Source organism: Lepus europaeus, chromosome 9 (assembly GCF_033115175.1).
Source record: "Lepus europaeus isolate LE1 chromosome 9, mLepTim1.pri, whole genome shotgun sequence".
Taxonomy (NCBI): domain Eukaryota; kingdom Metazoa; phylum Chordata; class Mammalia; order Lagomorpha; family Leporidae; genus Lepus; species Lepus europaeus.
The window spans coordinates 82,000,513-82,022,634 of NC_084835.1; the positions used below are offsets into that span (position 1 = coordinate 82,000,513).

The 22,122-nt window shown below is 37.1% G+C and overlaps 1 protein-coding gene across 1 annotated transcript in view; it reads left to right on the forward strand.

The window, feature by feature from the left end:
- The window catches only part of ASXL3 (ASXL transcriptional regulator 3), a 185,540-nt gene that overhangs the window by 98,112 nt on the left and 65,306 nt on the right, over positions 1–22,122 (forward strand). The window contains exons 6-8 of the mRNA XM_062200257.1: positions 4,202–4,319; positions 5,284–5,403; positions 18,422–18,585. Of these exons, the coding sequence (XP_062056241.1) occupies positions 4,202–4,319; positions 5,284–5,403; positions 18,422–18,585 (402 nt within the window). The remainder of the gene's footprint in view (positions 1–4,201; positions 4,320–5,283; positions 5,404–18,421; positions 18,586–22,122) is intronic.

A 22,122-nucleotide genomic window follows, 5' to 3' on the forward strand; every position in this document is an offset into this window, starting at 1 on the left:
TGGGGTCCATGTGTTCCTGCTCACTTTGGCCTCCATCTTTGGCCATGTCTCACCCTCAGCTTGCCTGGCCCAAAAGGCATTCACATTTTTTAGAAAATCATGAGGAGGAAATGGACAACATGTGTTTGAGTAGTCAGTGCACATAAAATTGCAGAAATAGGGTTACATATACCAAAATGCAATAAGTGAAGAGGTAGCCCTCATTATGCACGCCTTCCCACAGAGACCAGCAGCTTCTCTATACCTTCTGAATCTTGGACAGGACACGCTTCAGAGTTCTCTGTTCAATGTCAGCCCAAACTATCGCAAACATCTCAGCTGAGTCAGCAGTGATTTCCCCTGCCCCCATCCGTGTTCTCATCTGGTTAGGTGGTGCGGTCAGTGTCCATAGTCAAGTGAATCCTGCCTTCTGAATTGGAATCTTCAAGGCAGCCACAGATTAGTCTACAATGACTGGATCTATATGTGCAGTCAGTCCAGATGCCCCTTTACACCCAAGCAGCTGAACTTCAATATGCCTGAGTTTGCCTAACAGCCTGTGTTGCTTTACTATAGTGACTAGTGACACAGTAAACAAAGACTTCTTCACTGTTACTTATCTGACCCTATAAATCATATTTAGGCACAAATACCATGTTTGCTTTTTAAGAGAAAAAAGCAAAAAAGTCCGTGTGTTTTTAATACACTTAAAATAATTGTTCTTATATGATAAACATTGAGTTTTGGTCACCTACAGGCACATAGTGTTGTATGTTAGTGTTTTAAAATATATTGAACTGGGAACTATTGCTCAAATTTTTCTGAGTAGGAAATCCATACTCAAAGACATCATTCACATGACCTTAATGTTGCTTAACTTTCCTTTATCCTTGCCTTGACTAGTTAAAATTAAAAATTTCTGTGTTTTTGTTCTTATTTCTATCAGAGTTGTTTTTTTTAAAAGATTTATTTATTTATGTTAATGTCAGGATTACACAGAGAGAGAAGGAGAGGCAGAGAGAGAGAGAGAGAGAAGAGAGACTTCCATCCTCTGGTTCACTCCCTAATTGGCCACAAATGCAGAGCTGTGCTGATCCGAAGTCAGGAACCAGGAGCTTCCTCCAGTTCTCTCACAGGGGTGCAGGGGCCCAAGGTCTTGGACCATTTTCAACTGCCCTCCCAGGCCATAGAAGAGAGCTGGATTGGAAGTGGAGCTGCCAGGACTTGAACTGCCCACATGGGATGCTGGCACTGAAAGCAATGGCTTTACCTGCTATGCCACAGTGCTGGCCCCTCTATGATAGTTTTTTCCCCCATGTGATTAACTAATTTCTGTTTGGTAAAATCCTTGCAGATCTAAAAATTGAGGATAAAATTTTTGTACATTATTTATCACCTTGCTCCCAAAATGCATGCCAAATTTGGCTTTAAGTTTCCAACATCTAGACTTCTAGTTAGTGCATTATTTATCCCTTAACCAAAAGTATGAGAGGTAAATAAAAAAAGTTTATGTATTTATAATGCACTTAACAATAATTATTTTTCTTCTATGGTGGACATTTAGTTTTGCTCGTCTATAGGTGGGTAGTGTTGCATGTTAATATTTTTAAAAATATTATTATGAGAAACATTGTTCCAATTTTTTTGTAAATGTTAAACATTTAATAAGAGTTCTTTTACATACCAAAAGAAGAAGGAGGATGAAGAAGAAAAGGAAAGAAGATAAGTTAGGTGGGTTGGAAGGAGAGGGGGAAGGAGGCAGGGAAGGAGGAGGGAGGGAAAGAAAGGAAGGCTTGTCAGAGTGGAACCTTCGGGAAGAACCATTTCCTTAAGTGTTCTGTGGCCTAGGCAGGGGTTCCTTGTGCTACACTCTCCCAAACACATTCTGCCAAATGCCCTGCCTTCAGTCACAATGTGATCATGTGAGAAAATGTACAGTACTTGCTTTTAGAGAGAGAGAGAGACATTGTGTCTGCAACTTACATTCAAATGGTTCAGAAAAAAAAAACAACAATATGCACTTGTAGGCATGAGTTGCCTAGGACTACCCTGACAAGATACCTCAGGCCACATGGTGTTAAGCCTGTGGATTAAACAACGGAAACTCTTTCTCACAGTCCTGGAGGCTGAAGTAGGAGGTCAAGGTGTTAGCAGGATTGGTTTCTCCTGGGTCCCTGTCCTTGGCTTGCAGTAGGCTGTGTGCTTTCTGTGTCATGACCTTTCCTCTGTATCCTTTTTAATGTCCTTTATAATAAACTGATTAATAAGCATTTTCCTGATTTCCATCAGCCATCACAACCAGTGTAATAGAACCCAAAGAGAGGATGCATGCCTTGATTTATAGACCATTGACCAGACGTATCTATGGCCACACCGCCCTGAACATCATGCCGGATCTTGTTTGTTCTGATGTTCTGAGTATGAAATACGTGTTCACAAAATGTCATTCAAATGACTCAGTATTGGTTTAGTATTTTCTAAAGTAAATTCCCTAACCTCACACACACACACACACACACACATGAATGTTTTTTAAATGCCTAACTTTTTATCAAGGGATGTAATTGAAATACATGATAATATATACATAAAAATTGATCACTATTTGTATAGGTTGTATTGTTTTGTAAAGCCTTACACAGTGAGCCAATATAAATGTACAGTGCTGTGTGGCATTAATTCATTATAGGATTTATAAATTAATGCCTATAAAGTGCTTTAAGTCTTACACAAGGCTAAAGAGATTAATGAAATTATGTGCAAAATTTATGTGCAATTATATATACACATTGAAGGAAGAGGAGAGTAAATGTTTTAGATATTTTATAGCACATATGCCTGCATTAAATCTACTATTGAAAACAAGCTAAAAGTGAGAATAATAATCATTGCATTTTTTATCCCTATCCTCACGGTACCTGTTACTTTATTAAAGCTTAATAAATATAAGAACCAAATGGACAATGTCTCATTTTATCATTAGTGATCATATCATTTATAATAGATTTCTCAAGCCTTTCCTTTCTCATCTGGATTTAAATTCCATCTGAAAATGCCTTTTCTCATTTAGCTGGTATTTAATATTTCATATCTGTAATTATTTGGTAGCCAAGGCTTATGATCAACAAGCTAGACATTCAGCTAATACTCTTTGCAAATAAAATGACATCATTTTTGACACTAGGGGATATATAGTCAGTGCAGTGTGTTCGGAGAGTCTGACAACTGTTGGTCAAAGAACATTAACCAAGTAACTGAGATGTTGTAAGATTGGTAGAAATTACATACACACCAGGAATAAAAAGGTTTGAGACACTCCACAACCAGGCTTTTAACCTGAGGAGTTTTAGCATTCCTGTGCCTGTGATTGTAATGGCTCTTCCATACGTGTGCTTAAGACCCTTTTTATTACAGGTAATTTTCTGCATAAAGCCATCAACCAGATAAGCTGTATTTCAAAACTTTTCAATGTCTTTTATTACATTATCATCACCGTGGTTGATTCATTTATGAAATACAAAATCACTCTCATTTGGAGAGATTTATTCCATATCTTTTTTTTCCCCTGGATTTGCCAAAACCCCATCATGTTCGTGTTCTGAAGGTTAATACCCAAAGTCAAGCAGACAGAAGCCAAGTGCTGCAAGGTTTCCAAGATTAGGACTGATTCCCTTCACAGAAATAAATGATTCCTGCCATGTTCAGTGATTTTGTGCAGTGCTCCCCACGGCTGAGTGAGTGCATCAATACTGTAGTCCTTACATGCTGCACATACTGATGACACTCGGTGTTAACTTGATTGACTGAGCAGTGCGCTGGAGAGGATGCACCTGCGAGAGAAATGCAGACACATATATTTTTATCCTGGGTTTGAAACATTTATTTTACATTTATTTTACTTGGGAGTGATAGTTTCAAATTCCATGGGCTCCAAAGCCACACTGCTAAGGTAGAGCAAACCGTTAAGTGCTGCTTTGCTGTCAGAATTATACCGAAAATGGTCTCAGGTTTATACTCTTTGCCAAAGCCTGATTTTATGCTTTTCAGGGAAAATGATATCAAAGTGATTATTAAAGATCCTGACAAATTAAGGGTTCTATGAAACTTAAGTCTCATAAGAGGTTCTATCTAACAATAGGCAAGTAGATCATTTAATTCAATTTTGAGAAATCATTTTGGCTATGTTTTTTTTTATCTTGTATTTTATTATCATATTTTGTAGGCTCTGAGGCAGCAGCAGAAAAGAAGAAATGGAGTCTCAATGATGGTAAACAAGACTGTGCCTCGTGTTGTGTTGACACCATTAAAGGTGTCCGATGAGCAGTCGGATTCACCTTCAGGTAAAGAGCTAAAATTCCCTGTGCATGGCTACTTGTCCCCAGAGGAGACATCCTCAGTGGGAGAGATGTTGGGAATTTTTTTCTGAGCCTGGATACTGCCACTGAGGTTTGATTTCAATTTTTTTCTTATACCATTGACTCTTTATGTGATTCAAAAATAAAGATATTTCCCAGTTTAATAAAAGGGGGGTGGGCAACGTTTATCCTCAAAGGACTTCATTTGCTAAATGTGGAAATGTGTAAGAAAATATGTGCGTGGTGATGCTTTGGGCGGGGGAGGCTTTTCTTGTGGCTTTTACTTGTGTTTCAATCATGAACTTTAATGGTGGGCCACATGCTGGTGTGTAATTCCATCAAGCGCAGTTCTTCCGGGAGTGTGAATTTGTTTCCCAGTTCTCTGCTGTAACATCAGGAATCCTTTATTGGTTTTTGTGTTCCGGCAACATTCTTCTCACTTCAGTGCAGTCCTGACCTTTTCTTCTAATTTACCTCGTGTCATTTTATCAGCTGTGCACCGTCCTATTTATTATAGATTAATGCTTGCATTTTCTGTTCCGGCTTCAACATGGAGTTATTTATAAAGGTCTGATTGCTCCCTCTTCTCAGGACTCCCTTTTCTTCATCTTTCTGTCTGTGTCTTGTATCGTCTGTAACTGGCATGGCATTGCTCAAGCTTGTTCGTGTATTTTTAAAAACGATCTGACTATTTCTTTTAAAAGCTATCAGATCAGTGAACGTGTTTTTGACTCTGCTATTAGGCCATCTGTTGTTGCTTTTTGTTCTGTTTGATTGATTTATTGGGCTTTTCTTTTTATATCCAGTAGGGGAATCAGATTGTGGCCAAAGGTAGTGTATTAACTCTTAGAAAAGGAGATTATATCTATGGTTCTTGAAAGAATTTTAGATTTTCTTTTCAAGGACAGCAAGAGAAAGATAATGGCATAATAACTATTTCCTTTTTTAGGATCCGAATCTAAAAATGGTGAAGCAGACAGTTCAGATAAAGAAATGAAACATGGGCAAAAATCTCCTACTGGAAAGCAAACAAATCAGCACTTAAAACGATTAAAAAAGTCTGGTTTAGGTGAGTGTTCAATAGACTGTGACATTTCACCTTTTAGAGATTTATGTCTTTTTAAATTGTGGGAAATTCTCAGAAGTTGTTTTTTTTTTTTTTTTAAAGTGGTTGAATAAGGAAATTTAAATATCCTATTTATCTAAACCAAAAAGAGTGCCAAGCAAGGAACCGTAGTTAAAATTGAATGTTCTTAAGCTTATTTGTAAATTTGCAAATCATGTTAATGGGTAAAGCAGAAGGTAAAGATAAACTGATATACACTGTACATTCAGATAATTAAGTGCCTGCTCATGATTCTGTCTCACATGTGGTATTTCTGTCTGTGTGATTGTTTCACTTTTTGCAATGTACTGTATTAGGGAGAAATGCAACTTTTATGAAGGATTCATTGAACTGGCGAATACATCATCATTGGGGTCTGCTGCGGTGGAACTGTTTTGCCTTGCTTTTTGTCTGTTTCTTAAAATATTTACCAGTGCCGGTCTGAGAGCGAGTACAAGATTGCTGAGAAGTGGGGGAGACCCTGGGCATAGGTCTTGCCAGTCAGCACCAAGTTTTCTTTTAAATATTTTCCTTCCTGATAACTTTCTATCAGGTACCCAGCACTAGCATTGAGAGAAAGGGAGTATGAAAATTAAAAAAGACAAAAATAAACATGTCCTGGAATGAACATTATAATTCTTGGCTTCTTCTGCCTTGTTGACTGACCCAGACCTAATGGCTTCATTTTTCTCTCTCTCTCAGTTCACTTGTGAATAGGGGTAATGATAATAATTCAGGTCATTATAATATTTTATAGAACAGTTGATAGAAACCATAAATTTATCGATGTGGACTTTATTAACTGGTTCTGCCATACTTTCTTGGCAACTTGGAGTACTTCTTATTCATAGAGTTCATCTGTTTGGAAAATGCAAGCAAGATTTTAACTGATTTAAGGTTTTTAGTAAAGTCTTATTGATTCGTACTCTATACCAGGCATTTTGCTAAATTTTGGTAACATACTTATACCAGGCATTTTGCTAAATTTTGGTAACATACTTTCAGTGAAAGCCTTTGAATAGGATGTATATACCTGTACATCAGAGACCTCTGAGGAAGTAGAATTATTTTTTTAACTATAACAAAATTACCTATTTTATGTTATTTCCAAGGATAAATAATTTTTTAATTCTTGTGCCTAGCCCAAAGTATGTTTTTGTGAAAACACAATTACACATACACTGACATATTTCTTTCAGTCCACGAGGTACTATAAATAAAGTTCTTTAATGGATGTAACTTTGAAAATAGAAAACTCTAGTGGAAGAATTGTATTAAACAACTTATTAAAATTATGTATTCAAAAATAGTACCATGTTTCCATATACTAAATGATTTAAAGTTCAGTGGCCATTAGTTAAGGGACAGATCTGCCACCAACCTCAGAGTGGCCAGTGCCACACAATGCACCGGGGCCTCCCTATTTAATTTACTTAGCCAACTCCAGGACAAGAGGGTGCCGAGAGAGTGTACTGTGTGCCTCATCAGGACCCTCCCAGGTGCTCAGGTCTTCAGTCAGGAGCTCTCCGATTGTTACCTTGACATCCATACTCAAGCAGATAAAGAATTAGAATTATTTTTTGTTCTTTTTCATACTTAGAGTCAACTGAAAGGTACAAAGGTGAACAGACAAGCCTGTTTGTAGGAAATCTTGCATGCCACTCTACAGCTTTCATGTTAAAAATAGGGCTGCCAGAGTATTATGGCTGACTTGTTAGCAAGTTCAAAAGGTAATAAAGGAGACCACTATGGTTTTTTAACTTGCTTTCCTGTAGGCTACAAGACAATAGAAATAATGAAACCATTTTAATGGAGGGATGGAGAAGTGAAATCATGCCCACTGCTCATATTTAATGGAATGGTCTAGGTGTTTTGACATGTTACCTCATTGAATTCTTCAATTTTGTACAATAGATGATTTCTATTTTACAGCTGAGGAAGCTAAGACCCAGGAGGGTTGGGACATGGTTCATGAATGAGCCAACTAGAATTCAAGCCAAGGAATAGTTAACTCCAAAGTCTCACCCATTATCTGGATAGAATCTGAATGTCAAATCATGTAGCCTGTATTTTTCAACTGCAGGCACCACTAAGGAGCACATAGCAGTGTATGTCACAAGTCTGCCAATAGGTGTGAAAGTGTGGGTACACTAGTTACACATGGAAGGAGAGCTGCCTGGCTGATCCTATGTCAAACAGAAGAAGAAAGTAGGAATTAAAACAGGTCAATTAAGATAGAAATCTGTCAAAAATAAGCTACAGGTGATTCCTGGGAAGGCAATGTGACTAGCAAGCAGATGAATGGAATGGCTTATTATGTGCAAATGAAGTTAATAATACATATTAAGCTTCCAGTGTATACCCAGAAATATAATATGAGACATTTTTAAAAACTAAAATGGAAGAAAGAGCCTAACATGAAACCATCTCTTTTTAGACCATGATATCTTTGATATTCTGTTAGAATGAGGATATTTAATATTCTGTAAGGCATAATAACGTATACTGCTCTTTTTGCCATTAAGTTGTTAATTCCTGGGGACCATTGACTTTCTCCTCCATTTTTGTAGTCCTTGCTGCACCCATTCTATCTGTTGCAGAAAAACTCCCAAGCTGGTTGGAGGAGTTGCTATACAACCCCCAAACATGGATCAGCTTGCCCAACACACAGAAAGCCAGTCACTGGCATCACGGTGATGGCAGAAAAGTACGTATTTACTTGCAATGTGCAGAGCAAAGAGCCAGACAGCTATTGCTTAATACCTGTTCTCCCCAAGTGTTTGGGGGTGAGGGTTCTTGTGGTTTGAAGTAGGAGCTTAGAGGTGGATGACCAGCTCATGTCCAGGTTCCTGGTTGGTCAGTGGTGTTCCTGGACTTCCTTTGATGGGTCAGTGTCGCTGTGCTCTTCAGGGAATTTTTATGATGGCTAGGTGGGCTTCAGTTGTCTGGGGCGTTGCATTCAGGTGGTAGTTATGTTCTGTCTGAGACCTGGAGTACCCCTAAACAAAACCCCGCAGACAATACTGGCTATTAAGGTTTTTATCCACAGGAGAAGCCAATGACTCCTTGAGTCTTCTGATGAGAACCTTATAGGGCCATCTGTACCACTCCCTCAATAAGTGAATTCCTTTTGATAAGTGATCAGTTCTAAAGGATGAGCAAAGACCCATTGGGCTAATTGAGATGGTGAGGGGCTGGGTCTTGCCTCTACCTCAGGAACATTAGTGTAGGGTTTCAGTCTCATATCCCTGCTGTTTACTAGACATTGAATAGGTTTGGAATGAACTAATGATTTAATTAACTGAATGACTGGTAAGTTTATCAGAATGAATGATGGATTCTATAGGTTTCAGCATAGCACTGAAACTACTAATATCTCTTTGAATAAAAATGATTTTGAGCTTTGGGGGAAGGTCATTGTTCTTGAACTAATGTGTAACTAGCAGCAGAACCAGTGCAAAGGAAGCACCCCCTATCCCCCCCTCAGGTAGCCAGTTCTCCCTCATCTGTTTCTCTCACCTGAGTCAGACATTTAATTCCCACAGTTTCAGAAAAGTGGTTTTAACCTTCTTTGCTTGCTATAGGTAGGAGTTGTGTATAAATTATAAAATTATAAGCTTTGAAACTATTATTAATTTAAACAAATACCACAATGTGTTTAATTTAAACTGATAATTCTGAAAGAAAATCCAATCAAAATCAGACTTAAGGCTGTAAGTCTAAATTTTCTTACTCATTGTGAAATTTCCCTAACAAAGTTTTGTTTTTTTTTTCTTTTTTTAAAGATATAACACACATCTAATTGTACCTTAGCTGCTTTGTTTCGATCTCTGGCAATAACTTAATTTGTCATATTGTAGGATATTCACTCCGTTTAAGGCATAGATGTCATGTGGTCTTGAAACCCAATGAGTGTGCAGTTGCCCCGGTCTGTTTTTCTGGGAAGTCAGGGGGAAAGCGCCACAGCCCTCCCCTTCATATAGATAGTATAACCCTTAGTTATACCCACAGTGTATAACCCACAGTGTAACCCTTCATATGCCCCATTTCCCTGGAGATTGTTAAGAATAGACGATAAGAAATAGTAATAATGACCTTCAATATCTTTAGCCATTTTAGTTCTGACAGTAAGCTTGAATTCTTAGGAGAAATATATCATGGAACACTGCTATTGTTGGTCTAGGTGTTTTGCTTACTCTTGACTACGTTTATGTATGAAAACAAAATTCTCGGAGTGGCTCTTGTGGAATGGACTTGGAGGTGACTGAGTGCAGTTAAAAAGAATAATGGTTCTCCATAGTATTCCCTCATGATGTCATGGTAAAACAAAACAAGCAAACCAAACTTTACTCCTCCCTCTATTGTCAGACGCAAAAAAAAAAAAAAAAAAAAAGAAACAAAAAAAGCAAACACGCGGTAATGATGTTTGCAGGGTGTTTGTTATTATTTTCATAGGCCTGGCAACATAGTACAACAGTAAATGTTAGACTGCCAAATAACCTAGCAGTGGAAACTTCATCTGGTGGGATGGAGGGTAGTTACAAGCTGCAAATAGGGTTTGAAGTATGTGTTTTTCTTTTGTAATCACTTGTCATATTACTCTTACCTTGTCTTAGCAAAGGATAAGATTCATTTACAACCTCTCCAAAGGCGTTTTCTGAGGTAACCCTAATAAATTATCACCTCACTGTCTTCATAGCACAAAGCTTTAAAGTGTAGATTTATGAACACTTAAAAAATTTCTTTAATGATAGGCTATTTTACCACTTGTTTTGCATTTCTTTTTGTTCAATTAATAAACTTTATTTTTTAGAGAAGTTTAGGTTCAGAACAAAATGGAACAGAAAAGATGTATGCCTAACTCCACACATGCACAACCTGCTCCACCAGTGGCATTCTTTACCACAGTGCTACATTTTGTTTCTTCCTGCACTTGATACACCTACATTGACAGCTCGTTATCAGCCAAAGCCATCACATACCACTGGGGTTCTCTTTGTGTTCTATATGCTACGGATCCTTATAAGTGTAAGATGACTGGGATCCACCATTGCAGTATGCAGCACAGTTTCACTGTCCTGAGTGTCCTCTGTGCTCTGCCTGTTCCTCCCTCCCTTCCTGTTTTTATGTCTTAATTTCTCACATTTCCCCTACTGAAGATGTAAGTTCTTTGGTTTCTGGGTCATTGACCTAAATCAGCTTTTAATTATACTTCTTCCAACCCACTCACACAGTAGGAGTTTAAAAAGTGCTTGCTAAACAAATTTAAGCTTCTAACGGATGTCCCTGAAGGGGTTTGAATAAATGTCCACATTGAGCCCAAGTTCTGGGATTCGTTCCAGTACATGTATTTTATTTGGTTTAATCTTTTGGTACTGAAGAATTACAACTTTGCTGGTTTATAAAATGTTACATACTCTTTAAATAAATCAACACAGAAAAATGAAAATGAAATTTTAGAAATAACCCCATTATTTAATCCAAAATAATTGACCCAAGTGTTTTATAAACATTATTTGACATCTCTCAATGTGTAACTTTAGCCAGTGATCCTATTAGAAAATCTGTTATACCATTTTAATTAAAAGTAATACATTTAATTAATTTTAGACTAATGATAAAAAAACAAGTAAAATCAAAACCAAAAATTTTAAAGACTGTTTCAACATCTAAAAATTTTTTCAGAAACATAAAAAATATGAAAAACTAAAATAGTAATTATCTAGATACTCATTTTAACTTTAGGTAATATGTTATAAAATAGAAGTAATTATAGTTCCTCCAAACTGCATGTTTGCATTATATTATCTTTTTAATATCAAGGTTGATAACATTTATATTCCATTTGTTTAATCATAATCCATATAGGTTTTTTAATCATGGCATTATATTTTAATCAGTGCTGCAAGCAGACTTTTTACACAATTTCTTAACTTGTGAAGGCTGTATTGATTCATGTTGTACATGATTAGATCCATCATCTGATACGTTTTTTCCACAAGAGCGTTACATTCTGAAAGCCCACTTTTCTTCTTTGAGATCTCTTTCAGAATCATTCCTCTAGTTTCTTTGAGGCAATAAAGAACTCTTGGATTTTCAGTTCTTTCTGTGTTTGTTTAGGCCATTCCTTTTGTCTGCCTGGTCACCTTTTTCATGTGCTCCTTCCTTCTGTATGAATGGCTGTGTCCCTGTGTGTGCCCATTTTGTGCTTATTTCTGTGTAGGTTTGGGGAATATGAGTTTTTTTTTTAATTGTTTATTTATTTATTTATTTGAAAGGCAGATTCAGAGAGAGAGACAGTACTTGCATATGCTGGCTCATTCCTCAAAAGGGTGCAATAGCCGTGCTGGGTCAAGCTGAAGCTGGGAGCCAGGTACTTCAGCAGGTTCTCCCATGTAGGTGGCAGGAACTTAAGTGCTTGTGCTGTCCATTATCTGCCGTTTCCCAGATAACTAGTTGGAACTGGATTTGAAACTGAGTGCTGGGAGCTAGGACTCTAACTAGCATTCTGATATGGGATGTGGGTTTCCCAAGTGCCACACTGCAGACACTGCCTGCTCCAGGAATAGGAGTCTTCAAGCTGGCAGACAACAAGTGTCCAAGTACTGCATCCTTGACTCTGATGGGGGCCCTATAACTTCTTCTGGCCAAAGAGAAAATTATCCTGGCCCTAAAGCAACACATTCTCCATGGTTTTTAGCATGAGCTCGCCTGTTGTATTCTTGCAGAGCATGGACTCTCACTTTGGCAACTTGGCAGTTGTTACTTCCTTTCTCTTTTTTTGCCCCCTCTTGGCTGCCTCAGACCCTCTGGGCTAAATGTCAAGAATTAGACACTGAAATGACTACAGATTTGTCCTTCTCTGGGTAACAGCTTTGATGAAATAAGACAATCATATATAATTGGATTTTTCTTAAGCCAATTATGAGTGCATGTGTAAGGATAATTAAAATGGAATTAAACATCCTCTGTGGCAACAAATTGAGTTCATCTACTCTGTCTTTGTTCCAAAATTATAAAACATATTTTTCTTAGGTAGATATCTATGAAATAAGTCTTCTCTTGGCTTTGCCATAAAAAGCTGTGTGTCTTGTGGAGACTTCTTTTTTACTAGGCTAATCTTAAAGCCTTTGAACAATACTAAATACTGATAGTATTAAGTCCTGCTTCTCACATCACTCATTGCATCATGTGTTTCTTGAATACTCCTTTGAGTGAATGACCTGAACCCCTTCCTAAGACTTTTAAGGGAATAGTAAGATTCAGCTAATCCCTTCCTGTATTTTATAACATTCCTACCTCTGGGTTCTGCATTTGCTTGTACTCTGAGAAAAGAGACATCTTTTCTGTTGTTTATTGCCCTGTGATGTATTTTTTTTCTTAATTATGAACGACTTCAAGCCTACAAAAAAGACAGATGCTAATAAAAGACATTTAACCAACTCAACTTTAAAAAGTTAGGCTTTAGGGCCAGCACCATGGCTCACTTGGTTAATCCTCCGCCTGCGATGCGGCATCCCCTATGGGTGCCGGGTTCTGGTCTCAGTTGCTCCTTTTCCAGTCCAGCTCTGTGCTGTGGCCCGGGAGGACAGTGGAGGATGGCCCAAGTGCTTGGGCCCTGCACCCACATGGGAGACCAGGAAGAAGCACCTGGCTCCTGCCTTCAGATCGGTGCAGGGCTGGCTGTGGAGACCATTTGGGGAGTGAACCAACGGAAGGAAAACCTATCTTTCTGTCTCTCTCTCTTTCTGTCTATAGCTCTACCTGTCAAAAAAAAAAAAAAAAAGGCTTTTTTTACAAGAAGCAGATACAATTTGCGTACCCTTTTGTGCTTGTGTGACACTGGCAAGTAAGTTTTCTCTCATACTGCCCTTAGTAGGAATCCAGGCTATATTAATGTTATAAATTGAGTTTAAAAGTTTTTTTTATTTACCCATTGCCTGGAATTTGTGCAAAATTAAACAATGGGAGAAATAAGAAAGTTTCATATCCAACAAAAAATCAACTTTTAAAGCTATTCACTGAATTTTTATGTATAGGTGGGATAGGGATGTTGCTATTGATCTGTTTTTTTTATTCTTAGAAATCTATAAGATCTAATTGAAGTTTTCTATTTTTAACTTAAATATGGAAATATATAAACTTAAAACTACTTTGACATCAACTATAATGGCAAACATCATAATGTATTATGCTTTGTAAAAATGTTTTTAATTGTAATTATACCTGCTTTTTAAACCCATATCATATGTAGTATTGTTTCACTACTTTTACATCTGTTATTGTTTATTTGTATCACTTCTTACCAGAGATCTCTATTTCATTAGTTTAATGAAGATAAACATGTAAAATTACTGATGATCTTCACTGTTATTTTCTGTTTCATGAATTAATGTCTGTTAGAATTCATTATTTACTCTATTTTTATTTTTTTTTAATTTTATTTAAGTTACACAAGTTTCATGTATTTCATATATACAGATTTAGAAACATAGTGATACTTCCCACCCTTTCCTCCCTCCCGCCCACACTCCAGCGCTTCTTCCTCCTCCCTCTCCAATTCCCATTCTTAATTTCTTCAGTTTATTTATTAACTTTGCGATTTTTTTCACTTAAGCTTGAATTTTCAAGCTTTTTTTCATCTCCATATACAATTTATCTTTAAAACAAATTGAGCAGTATTTTACAAATTTTGGCATTATCACTTAGAATCTAAGTATTTTGTTATTTCCATTCCACATTTTCCCCTCTGACTTGTGAAGAACAAGTGTGGTTTTGAATGTCCAAATATAGACTGGAAGTGTAGAAGATTGAAGAGTTGCTATCTTTTTTTTTTTTTTTTTTTGACAGGCAGAGTGGACAGTGAGAGAGAGACAGAGAGAAAGGTCTTCCTTTGCCGTTGGTTCACCCTCCAACGGCTGCTGGGGCTGGCGCGCAGTGGCCAGCACCCTGCACTGATCCGAAGCCAAGAGCCAGGTGCTTCTCCTGGTCTCCCATGTGGGTGCAGGGCCCAAGCACTTGGGCCATCCTCCACTGCCCTCCCGGGCCACAGCAGAGAGCTAGACAGGAAGGGGAGCGACCGGGACAGAATCGGACGCTCCCACCAGGACTAGAACCCGGTGTGCCGGCGCCGCAGGCAGAGGATTAGCCTATTGAGCCCTGGCGCTGGCCTACCTGATTGACTTTTTTTTTTTTTTTATTTTGACAGGCAGAGTGGATAGTGAGAGAGAGAGAGACAGAGAGAAAGGTCTTCCTTTGCCATTGGTTCACCCTCCAATGGCTGCTGCGGTCAGCGCGCTGAGGCCAGCACACCGCGCTGATCCGAAGCCAGGAGCCTGGTGCTTCTCCTGGTCTCCCATGTGGGTGCAGGGCCCAAGCACTTGGGCCATCCTCCATTGCACTCCTGGGCCACAGCAGAGAGCTGGCCTGGAAGAGGGGCAACTGGGACAGAATCCAGCGCCCTTACCGGGACTAGAATCCGGTGTGCCGGCACCGCTAAGCGGAGGATTAGCCTGTTGAGCCATGGCGCCGGCCAGAGTTGCTATCTTTTTATTATGTTAATTAGTTTTATTTCTTTTTGGACAGAGAGATGATAAAGTTTTGTATTATTCTTTAGTATTTTTTGAGACTCACTGGTCAGTCCTGTATGTGTGTGTGTGTGTGTGTTTATTTAACCTTGATTGCTAAAAAAAATGCTTTCTCTGTTAACTTAGTACAGTGCTCTATGTTTAATTTGCTGATTAAATATAAACTATTGAGTTGTTACAATCCTGTGTATTTTGAAGACTTTTTTTAAATAAGGCAGATTTTTGTTCAATATTTATTTATTTATTTGAAAGGCAAAGTTACAGAGACAGAGGGACAGACAGGGAGAGAGAGATCTTCCATCTGCAAGTTTACTCCCTAAATGGCAGCAGTGGCTGGAGTTGGGTTGATCAGAAGCCAGGAGCTTGCTTCTTCCAAGTCTCTCAGGTAGTTGCAGGGTCCCAAGCATGTGGGCCATCTTTCACTGCTTTCCCAAGTGAATTAGCAGGGAGCTGCAATGGAAGTGGAGCAGCTGGGACTCAAACTGTTGCCATAGCTCATGCTGGTACCACAGGCAGCACCTTTACCCACTATGCCATAGTGCCAACCCTTGAAAATATTTTTTAACAAACTTTTTTATTTTTTTTGACATGCAGGGTTAGACAGAGAGAGAGAGACAGAGAGTAAGGTCTTCCTTCCGTTGGTTCACCCCCCCCCCCCAAATGGCTGCTACGGCCAGCGCGCTGCACCGATCTGAAGGCAGGAGCCAGGTGCTTCCTCCTGGTCTCCCATGTGGGTGCAGGGCCCAAGCACTTGGGCCATCCTCCACTGTCCTCCCAGGCCACAGCAGAGAGCTGGACTGGAAGAGGAGCAACCAGGACAGAATTCAACGCCCCAGCCGGGACTAGAACCTGGGGTGCCGGCACCGCAGGCAGATGATTAGCCTAGTGAGCTGCAGCACCAGCCGAAAACATTTTTGTCTGGTCTATTATATCTTAATAATATATGTTGATTTTCTTCTAACATTGTGTGATGTCAGTTATTTTTTAAAATTATCTCAGTTTTACATTTTGAGTATTATAATATTTAAATGGATACAGGTTCAAGGTCATTGTGTATTTTCAGTAAATTATTTCATATGCACTTAAGAATGATCTTTTGCGTCCCCAGTAATTTTTTAAACATTTGTTTATCTTGTTGATGTTAATATTGTGGCATTACTTTTTGTTCTTTTCTAATGTCTAGTTAGTGTTTCTTAATTTGTTAATTTTTACCCTTTCATATGACTTTTGTCTTAAATTCTCTTGAAAGCAGTATATAACTAGATTGCATTACTTTTAAGTCTGCTGTGAAGATCCATTTACATTGATTGTGATTTTATTGGACTTAATTTTTATTTTATGGATTTTTTCTCTTTTATGCCCTACGATTGATTTATTAGGTTTTCTTTCCATCCATTTATTTGGCAATTATAATTTTCATTTCTTCCAATGACTATCTATAGTATTTTAGCAAAATACAAAAAGTAATTCATATGTGTTTTATTCTTAAACAATGCCAAAGTTCTGTTGTACTCTCATTGTAATCACACCTCCCTGCATTACATGCAATTATTGTCATATATTTTATTTCCATTTTGTTTTAATACTGATTAGCCATTAGTATTGCTTTCTACAGTTAATGTTTGTTTTGAGGTACTCATGTTTGTGTGTTATTTAGTTTATAGATGCTTCTGCACCCTCTCATTCCTTGCTTAATACAATTTATTAGTTAGAACAATCACTTGTGGTTATTTCAGCGAGATTGTTTAAGGGCTAGAATTTCCATTTTGGATACTGAAAATGTACTTCTATCTTTGCATTATTGATTGACAGACATAGTTATGAATGAGGTTGACCTTATTTTCTCTTGGCCCTTTGGTGATATTCCATAGTTTCCTGTTATTTAATGATAAGGTTTCTACCCATATTATTGTCATCCTCCTGGAGATAATCTGTCTTGTTTGAGTGGTTTTTAGATTCTGTTCTTTTTGTTTCTAGTGTTTGGAGATTTCAACATGCATGATAGTGAAATGGATATTTATGTTTCTTGAGGTTTAGTGTATTGCCTTATTTGAGAACTCTTATTATTATCTCAATTCTAAAAAACAGATTTCATCCACTAGTTAGCCATATACTGCCTCTCTGCCATCCTGTTTTTCGTTCAGGAACTTCTATAGGTATGCATTCTGACTACTATGCCCCCTATAATTCTGCCTTATTCTATTTTGACTCCTTCATTTACAGCACTTAAGATATTTTCTTCAATTCTCTATATTCATTATTCAAGGCTTCTTTACCATGCTAAGGTTTCCTTTCTGGAAATTCTATCTGGTTTGTTGAGAATCTATTGTTTTGTGATAGTATTATGTTTCTTCATAATTTTTAATTTTCTTCTAATTATTTAAAGCAAGGCTCAACAAATTTGTCTGTCAAGGGCCAAGAGAGTAAGCATGATAGATTTCCTGGGCCCAGCAGTTTCTGTCACAGCATTTCATGTCTGCATTGTAGTGCAAACACAGACCTGAGCAGTATGTAAACAGCTGGGCATGACTGCAGACCAGGAAGATTTTATTTACCCAAAGAGGCATTGGACTGGATATAAGCTCATGGGCCATGATTTGCTAAGATATGATTTAAAAGTGTACTGTTTATAATCACATTCAAATAGTTCTCTTGGCTCAGCTGAGAATAGCAGTGCTGTATGCTCCATCAGCTGACTGGTGGGTTATTTTCTTTTATGAATATGTCATGATTTTGAGTTGTGAATTTTACTTACAGGCTTCTCTTGGAGGGAAGTGTGCCTTGAGTTGTGCAATTACCCTTCAAAGCATATTAGCATTTCAGACCCTGGAACTGATGTTTCTATAAAAGATCACTTTTGAAAATACCACTCTCAGAAATGCTCTGAATTAGAATCTTTTGAAATAATCCAGTGTTTGGTTCATTGCCTGACATGAGATGAACACATAGTTCTTGTTGCTGTCATTATCTCTGTAAAAAATCAACAGCACTGAGGTTACTATTATCATTGACCTTAGGTCTTATGAAACATATGTAAATTGTGGTTGCTACTCTACATGCTTTTTTCTTTGAAAATTCTGATTAATTAGAAGCTCATAATTAAAATACTTCTTTATCACCATTTGGTGCTACTTTGAGTTAAAATTGTAGATGATACTGATTTAAGTGTGTTGTGAAAACAAAAGCTGTCTAAGGCTAGACAGAAACATAATGAAAGAAGCTTTGGGCATTTTTCTTCTGAAATACCATTTAAGAGGGAAAGAATTAAACATATTATTGAATGCTTGTGTTCAACAGATATATAGATATGTGTATGTGTGTGTGTGTTCACGAGCATGCACGTATGTATGCATTTTCTCAACTTGTAGTAAATTCATGCCTCTTGTTCATCACAGGACACTTGAAATGGACCAAAGCTGAGGACATTGACATAGAAACCCCAGGATCTATTCTTGTCAACACTAACTTGAGGGCATTAATAAATAAACATACATTTGCTTCCTTACCTCAGCATTTTCAACAATACCTCCTGCTTTTACTCCCAGAAGTGGATAGGCAGGTAAGTAGAAGTTTGAGATATTTGATGTCAGTCACTATTCACATTATTATGAAGTGGCAGAGCTGTTATAGTACATTTGTATAATTTATGTATGTGTGTGTATGTGTATTTTACTACTATCATTGTTTTATTTTTTTAATCTGCCAAAACAGCCATTTTTTATTATCAGTAGTGAGCCAACTCAAATTTTAAAATACAGTACATGTTGGTGAAGTAAAAACTATAGATCGTCCAACATTGGGAAGGGAAAACAAAGAAATCAAGCATCCTACTATCAAATAAATCTTTAAAGTCTGCTCCTTTGCCTAGGGGGAATACTGAGATATGGTAATAAAAGCCAGGGTTTCTAAAAAATTATGTAAATGTTTTTATTCTCAGTTCTTTCCAAAAGGCATTTAAAATTTATGTTTATATTTCATTTCTGAGACCTTATCATTATGAATATGATTGCCTATAAATAATTACCTTTTACTTCTTTTAGTGTAACCAATAATGCTTTAAGTGTATTTCTGAAAAGCTACTAGAATAAGGAAATATAAATATAGATCCATAATAGCAGATATCAATCATCTTCTAAAGCTGTTTCTTTAGGAAAGAAAGGGGAAAAGATTATCACATGAACTTTTATTAAATTTCACAGAACTTATTAAATAGTAACTAGAACATATTCCCTAATGATTCTTACTCCAGTAAATTCTGACACTTTATATCATTCCCAATTGATGGACTTAACACATATGAATTTATGAATTTGTATCTTCAGATGATAGGTCAATACATGAATTGAAGTGTGCAAGACTGATTCAATATTTCCATATTACTTTGAATATGTTTTCTTAGCTTTTTATTTGATTCTGTTTTCTACTGACTTAATGATCTCTTTTCATACATATTTAAATATGATAAGCAACAATTGGCTACAAATGCTATCTCTAGTGATGATTTTTCATATTTAGCAAAAGATTATTTTGATTTGGGATACATTTCCATTTGACTAGGAGTTTGTTTTCAGCTGACACAAAGCTATCTAATATTTTCTGTGAATATGATATCATATGTTTTTGGTGCTTTGGGTAATAAAGCAGTAAATGCTTAAGTGCTTTTGAATTATTAAATGCAATCTACTTAGGAACACTTTATTTATAAGTAACTAAAATATGAAATAGAAGTGAGTATGCTTAGGAGGAACAAAAAGTACAAACTATGCTGCATTTTGATACACAAAGAAAAAATTAGAGACAATTTTAGGATCCTTGAATTAGACCTTGAGAGTTAAATAGAATTTGAATAAAATGAATGGTGGAAGGATACCAAGTGAGAGGTCCAAAGATACAAAGTCAAAAGCTAATTGTTGGAAGTCTGAATTGTAGAAAGAATAGCACAAATGATTCTGGAATGACAGATTGGGAAAAGATTTTGCAAGGGTCCTTGGGTATGAAACTAAAAGGAATGAAGGGTATCCTTCCTGTATATGTAGTGCAAGACATTGGGGGCTTTGAAGCAGGGCTATAATATAATAAGACCATTGCTTTTTAAGAGAATTCAACTTACATAATATCCACTTCAACGCATGCATCATTTCTCTTGTTTGCAATTCCATCTCTAGCTCTTGGAGTAAGATTTAGCATAATATACATGGTATTCAATAAATATTTTTGAAATGAAGAGGGCATTGAGGGCTTTGAAGCAGGGCTATAATATAATAAGACCATTGCTTTTTAAGAGAATTACTCTAGCTGTGGTGAAAGGAAATGTTAGGAGTGAGAAACAGGAAAGTGCAAAGAATAGTTTGGAAAGCAATTTTAGTTGTTCCCAAAGGCTATTGGTGAATCGTATTGAAATGAAAGAGGAGGAGGAAAATACCAATGTCTCATCATCATCATCTCCACCCTTCACCACAACACACTGCACTGGAGCAATTTTACATTTTTTTTTTCAAATAACTAAGCAAGGTATGGAGAGGAGCCACTGATAACTCTCTACTTACAAGTTGTGTGACTGAGTTCAGGCATTAAGAAATTTATTAGTTTATAGAACTGTTTCCTCCACTTCAACAATGCATGATTTCTCTTGTTTGCAATTCCATCTCTAGCTCTTGGAGTAAGATTTGGCATAATATACATGGTATTCAACAAATATTTTTGAATTGAAGAAATGAAAAATTGTGATAGCTTTAACTATGCATTTGATAACCCAAGAGGCCAGTGCCTAAGACCAACATTTTATTCAAGCTGTAATAGTTTATATTATTTTTTTACTCACTATGAGAAATAGAACCGAATAAGGTACAGCTTGACCTTAAATAACATTTGGATCCTTGGGGAGTTATTTAATTATTCAAGGAAAATTTACTGAGCATGTTATGTGCTGTAAGTTGGCTGAACACAATGGATACAATGAATGAATCTATCTTGGTGAGAATGAATGAATCTTTGGAAGGAATAACAGGGGAAAGAAACTCCTGCTGAAATATACTTTCCTCATTAGTTGGAAACAAGTTTAAGAACTGGATAGGTCTATATCAAATTCAATATAAGACCAACTAGAATCACATAAATGTCAAAATAGAAGTATACAAGTCCTCTGAAGGTATAGTGGATGAAGAAATTTAATCTCAGTGTCATATTACACAAGATTTATGATGTAGACGATACTTAAGTTGAACTTTGAAGGACTGATAGGTATGTTTTAGACAAAGCCAAAGAAAACTGAATTGTACAGAGAGAGGGTATGTCATTTATAGAGACTCTTTGCAAAGATTCACTAGTTCCCAGTGACTGGAGCAGTGTATCCTGGAAAATTGAGGGATACTCTGCTGAAGGGGAAAATGATATACAATCTTAATGGCCTGGTTGTTGGCTAAACTCTTTGAAATTTTTCTAGAACCAATGGGTATATCAAGTGTTTTTGAAATGAGAAATGGCATGCATAGAATAATTTAAACAATTGTTTTAGTGCCTGGACATAGCTAGTGGAAGAAGGTCATGTGACAAATAAAATACAGTTCTCCTTTTTCACTTAACAGACAGTAGCCCTGTAAATGATGAATTGGATGGACAAAAAGATAAAACAGGAGACAATTGGAGTAGTTAACATGGGAGATAAATGTCTGACCTTGGGTTTTGGCCTTGGAAATGAGAGGAAAAGATTGAATTCTCTACATATTTGCAACTCAGAATGACTGGGAATAAATGTCATTGCATATGGAATGCAACTGGCCACTGGGTATTTTATCTAGGGTGACTTGGAAGGACAGAGTGGTTCTGTGGGCCTGACACCATTTGATACCAAGAAATTCAGAGCATTTGCTTCTTTGTTCTCTCTGCTCTGCTCTGTCTGAGGTGAATAAACCCTTTGTCCAAGCAGAAAGGGTCAAGTCAGGAATTTCATGCAACAAGCTGACAGAATTGCTGCTTTTCAGTCTACCTTTCAAATATCCAAATGGGGATGGATACCACTTCAACACAGATGGTGTGGACGTGTCTGATTTTATTTATTTGAGCTAGTGGGCATTTCTATAATTATGTGAAATACCTT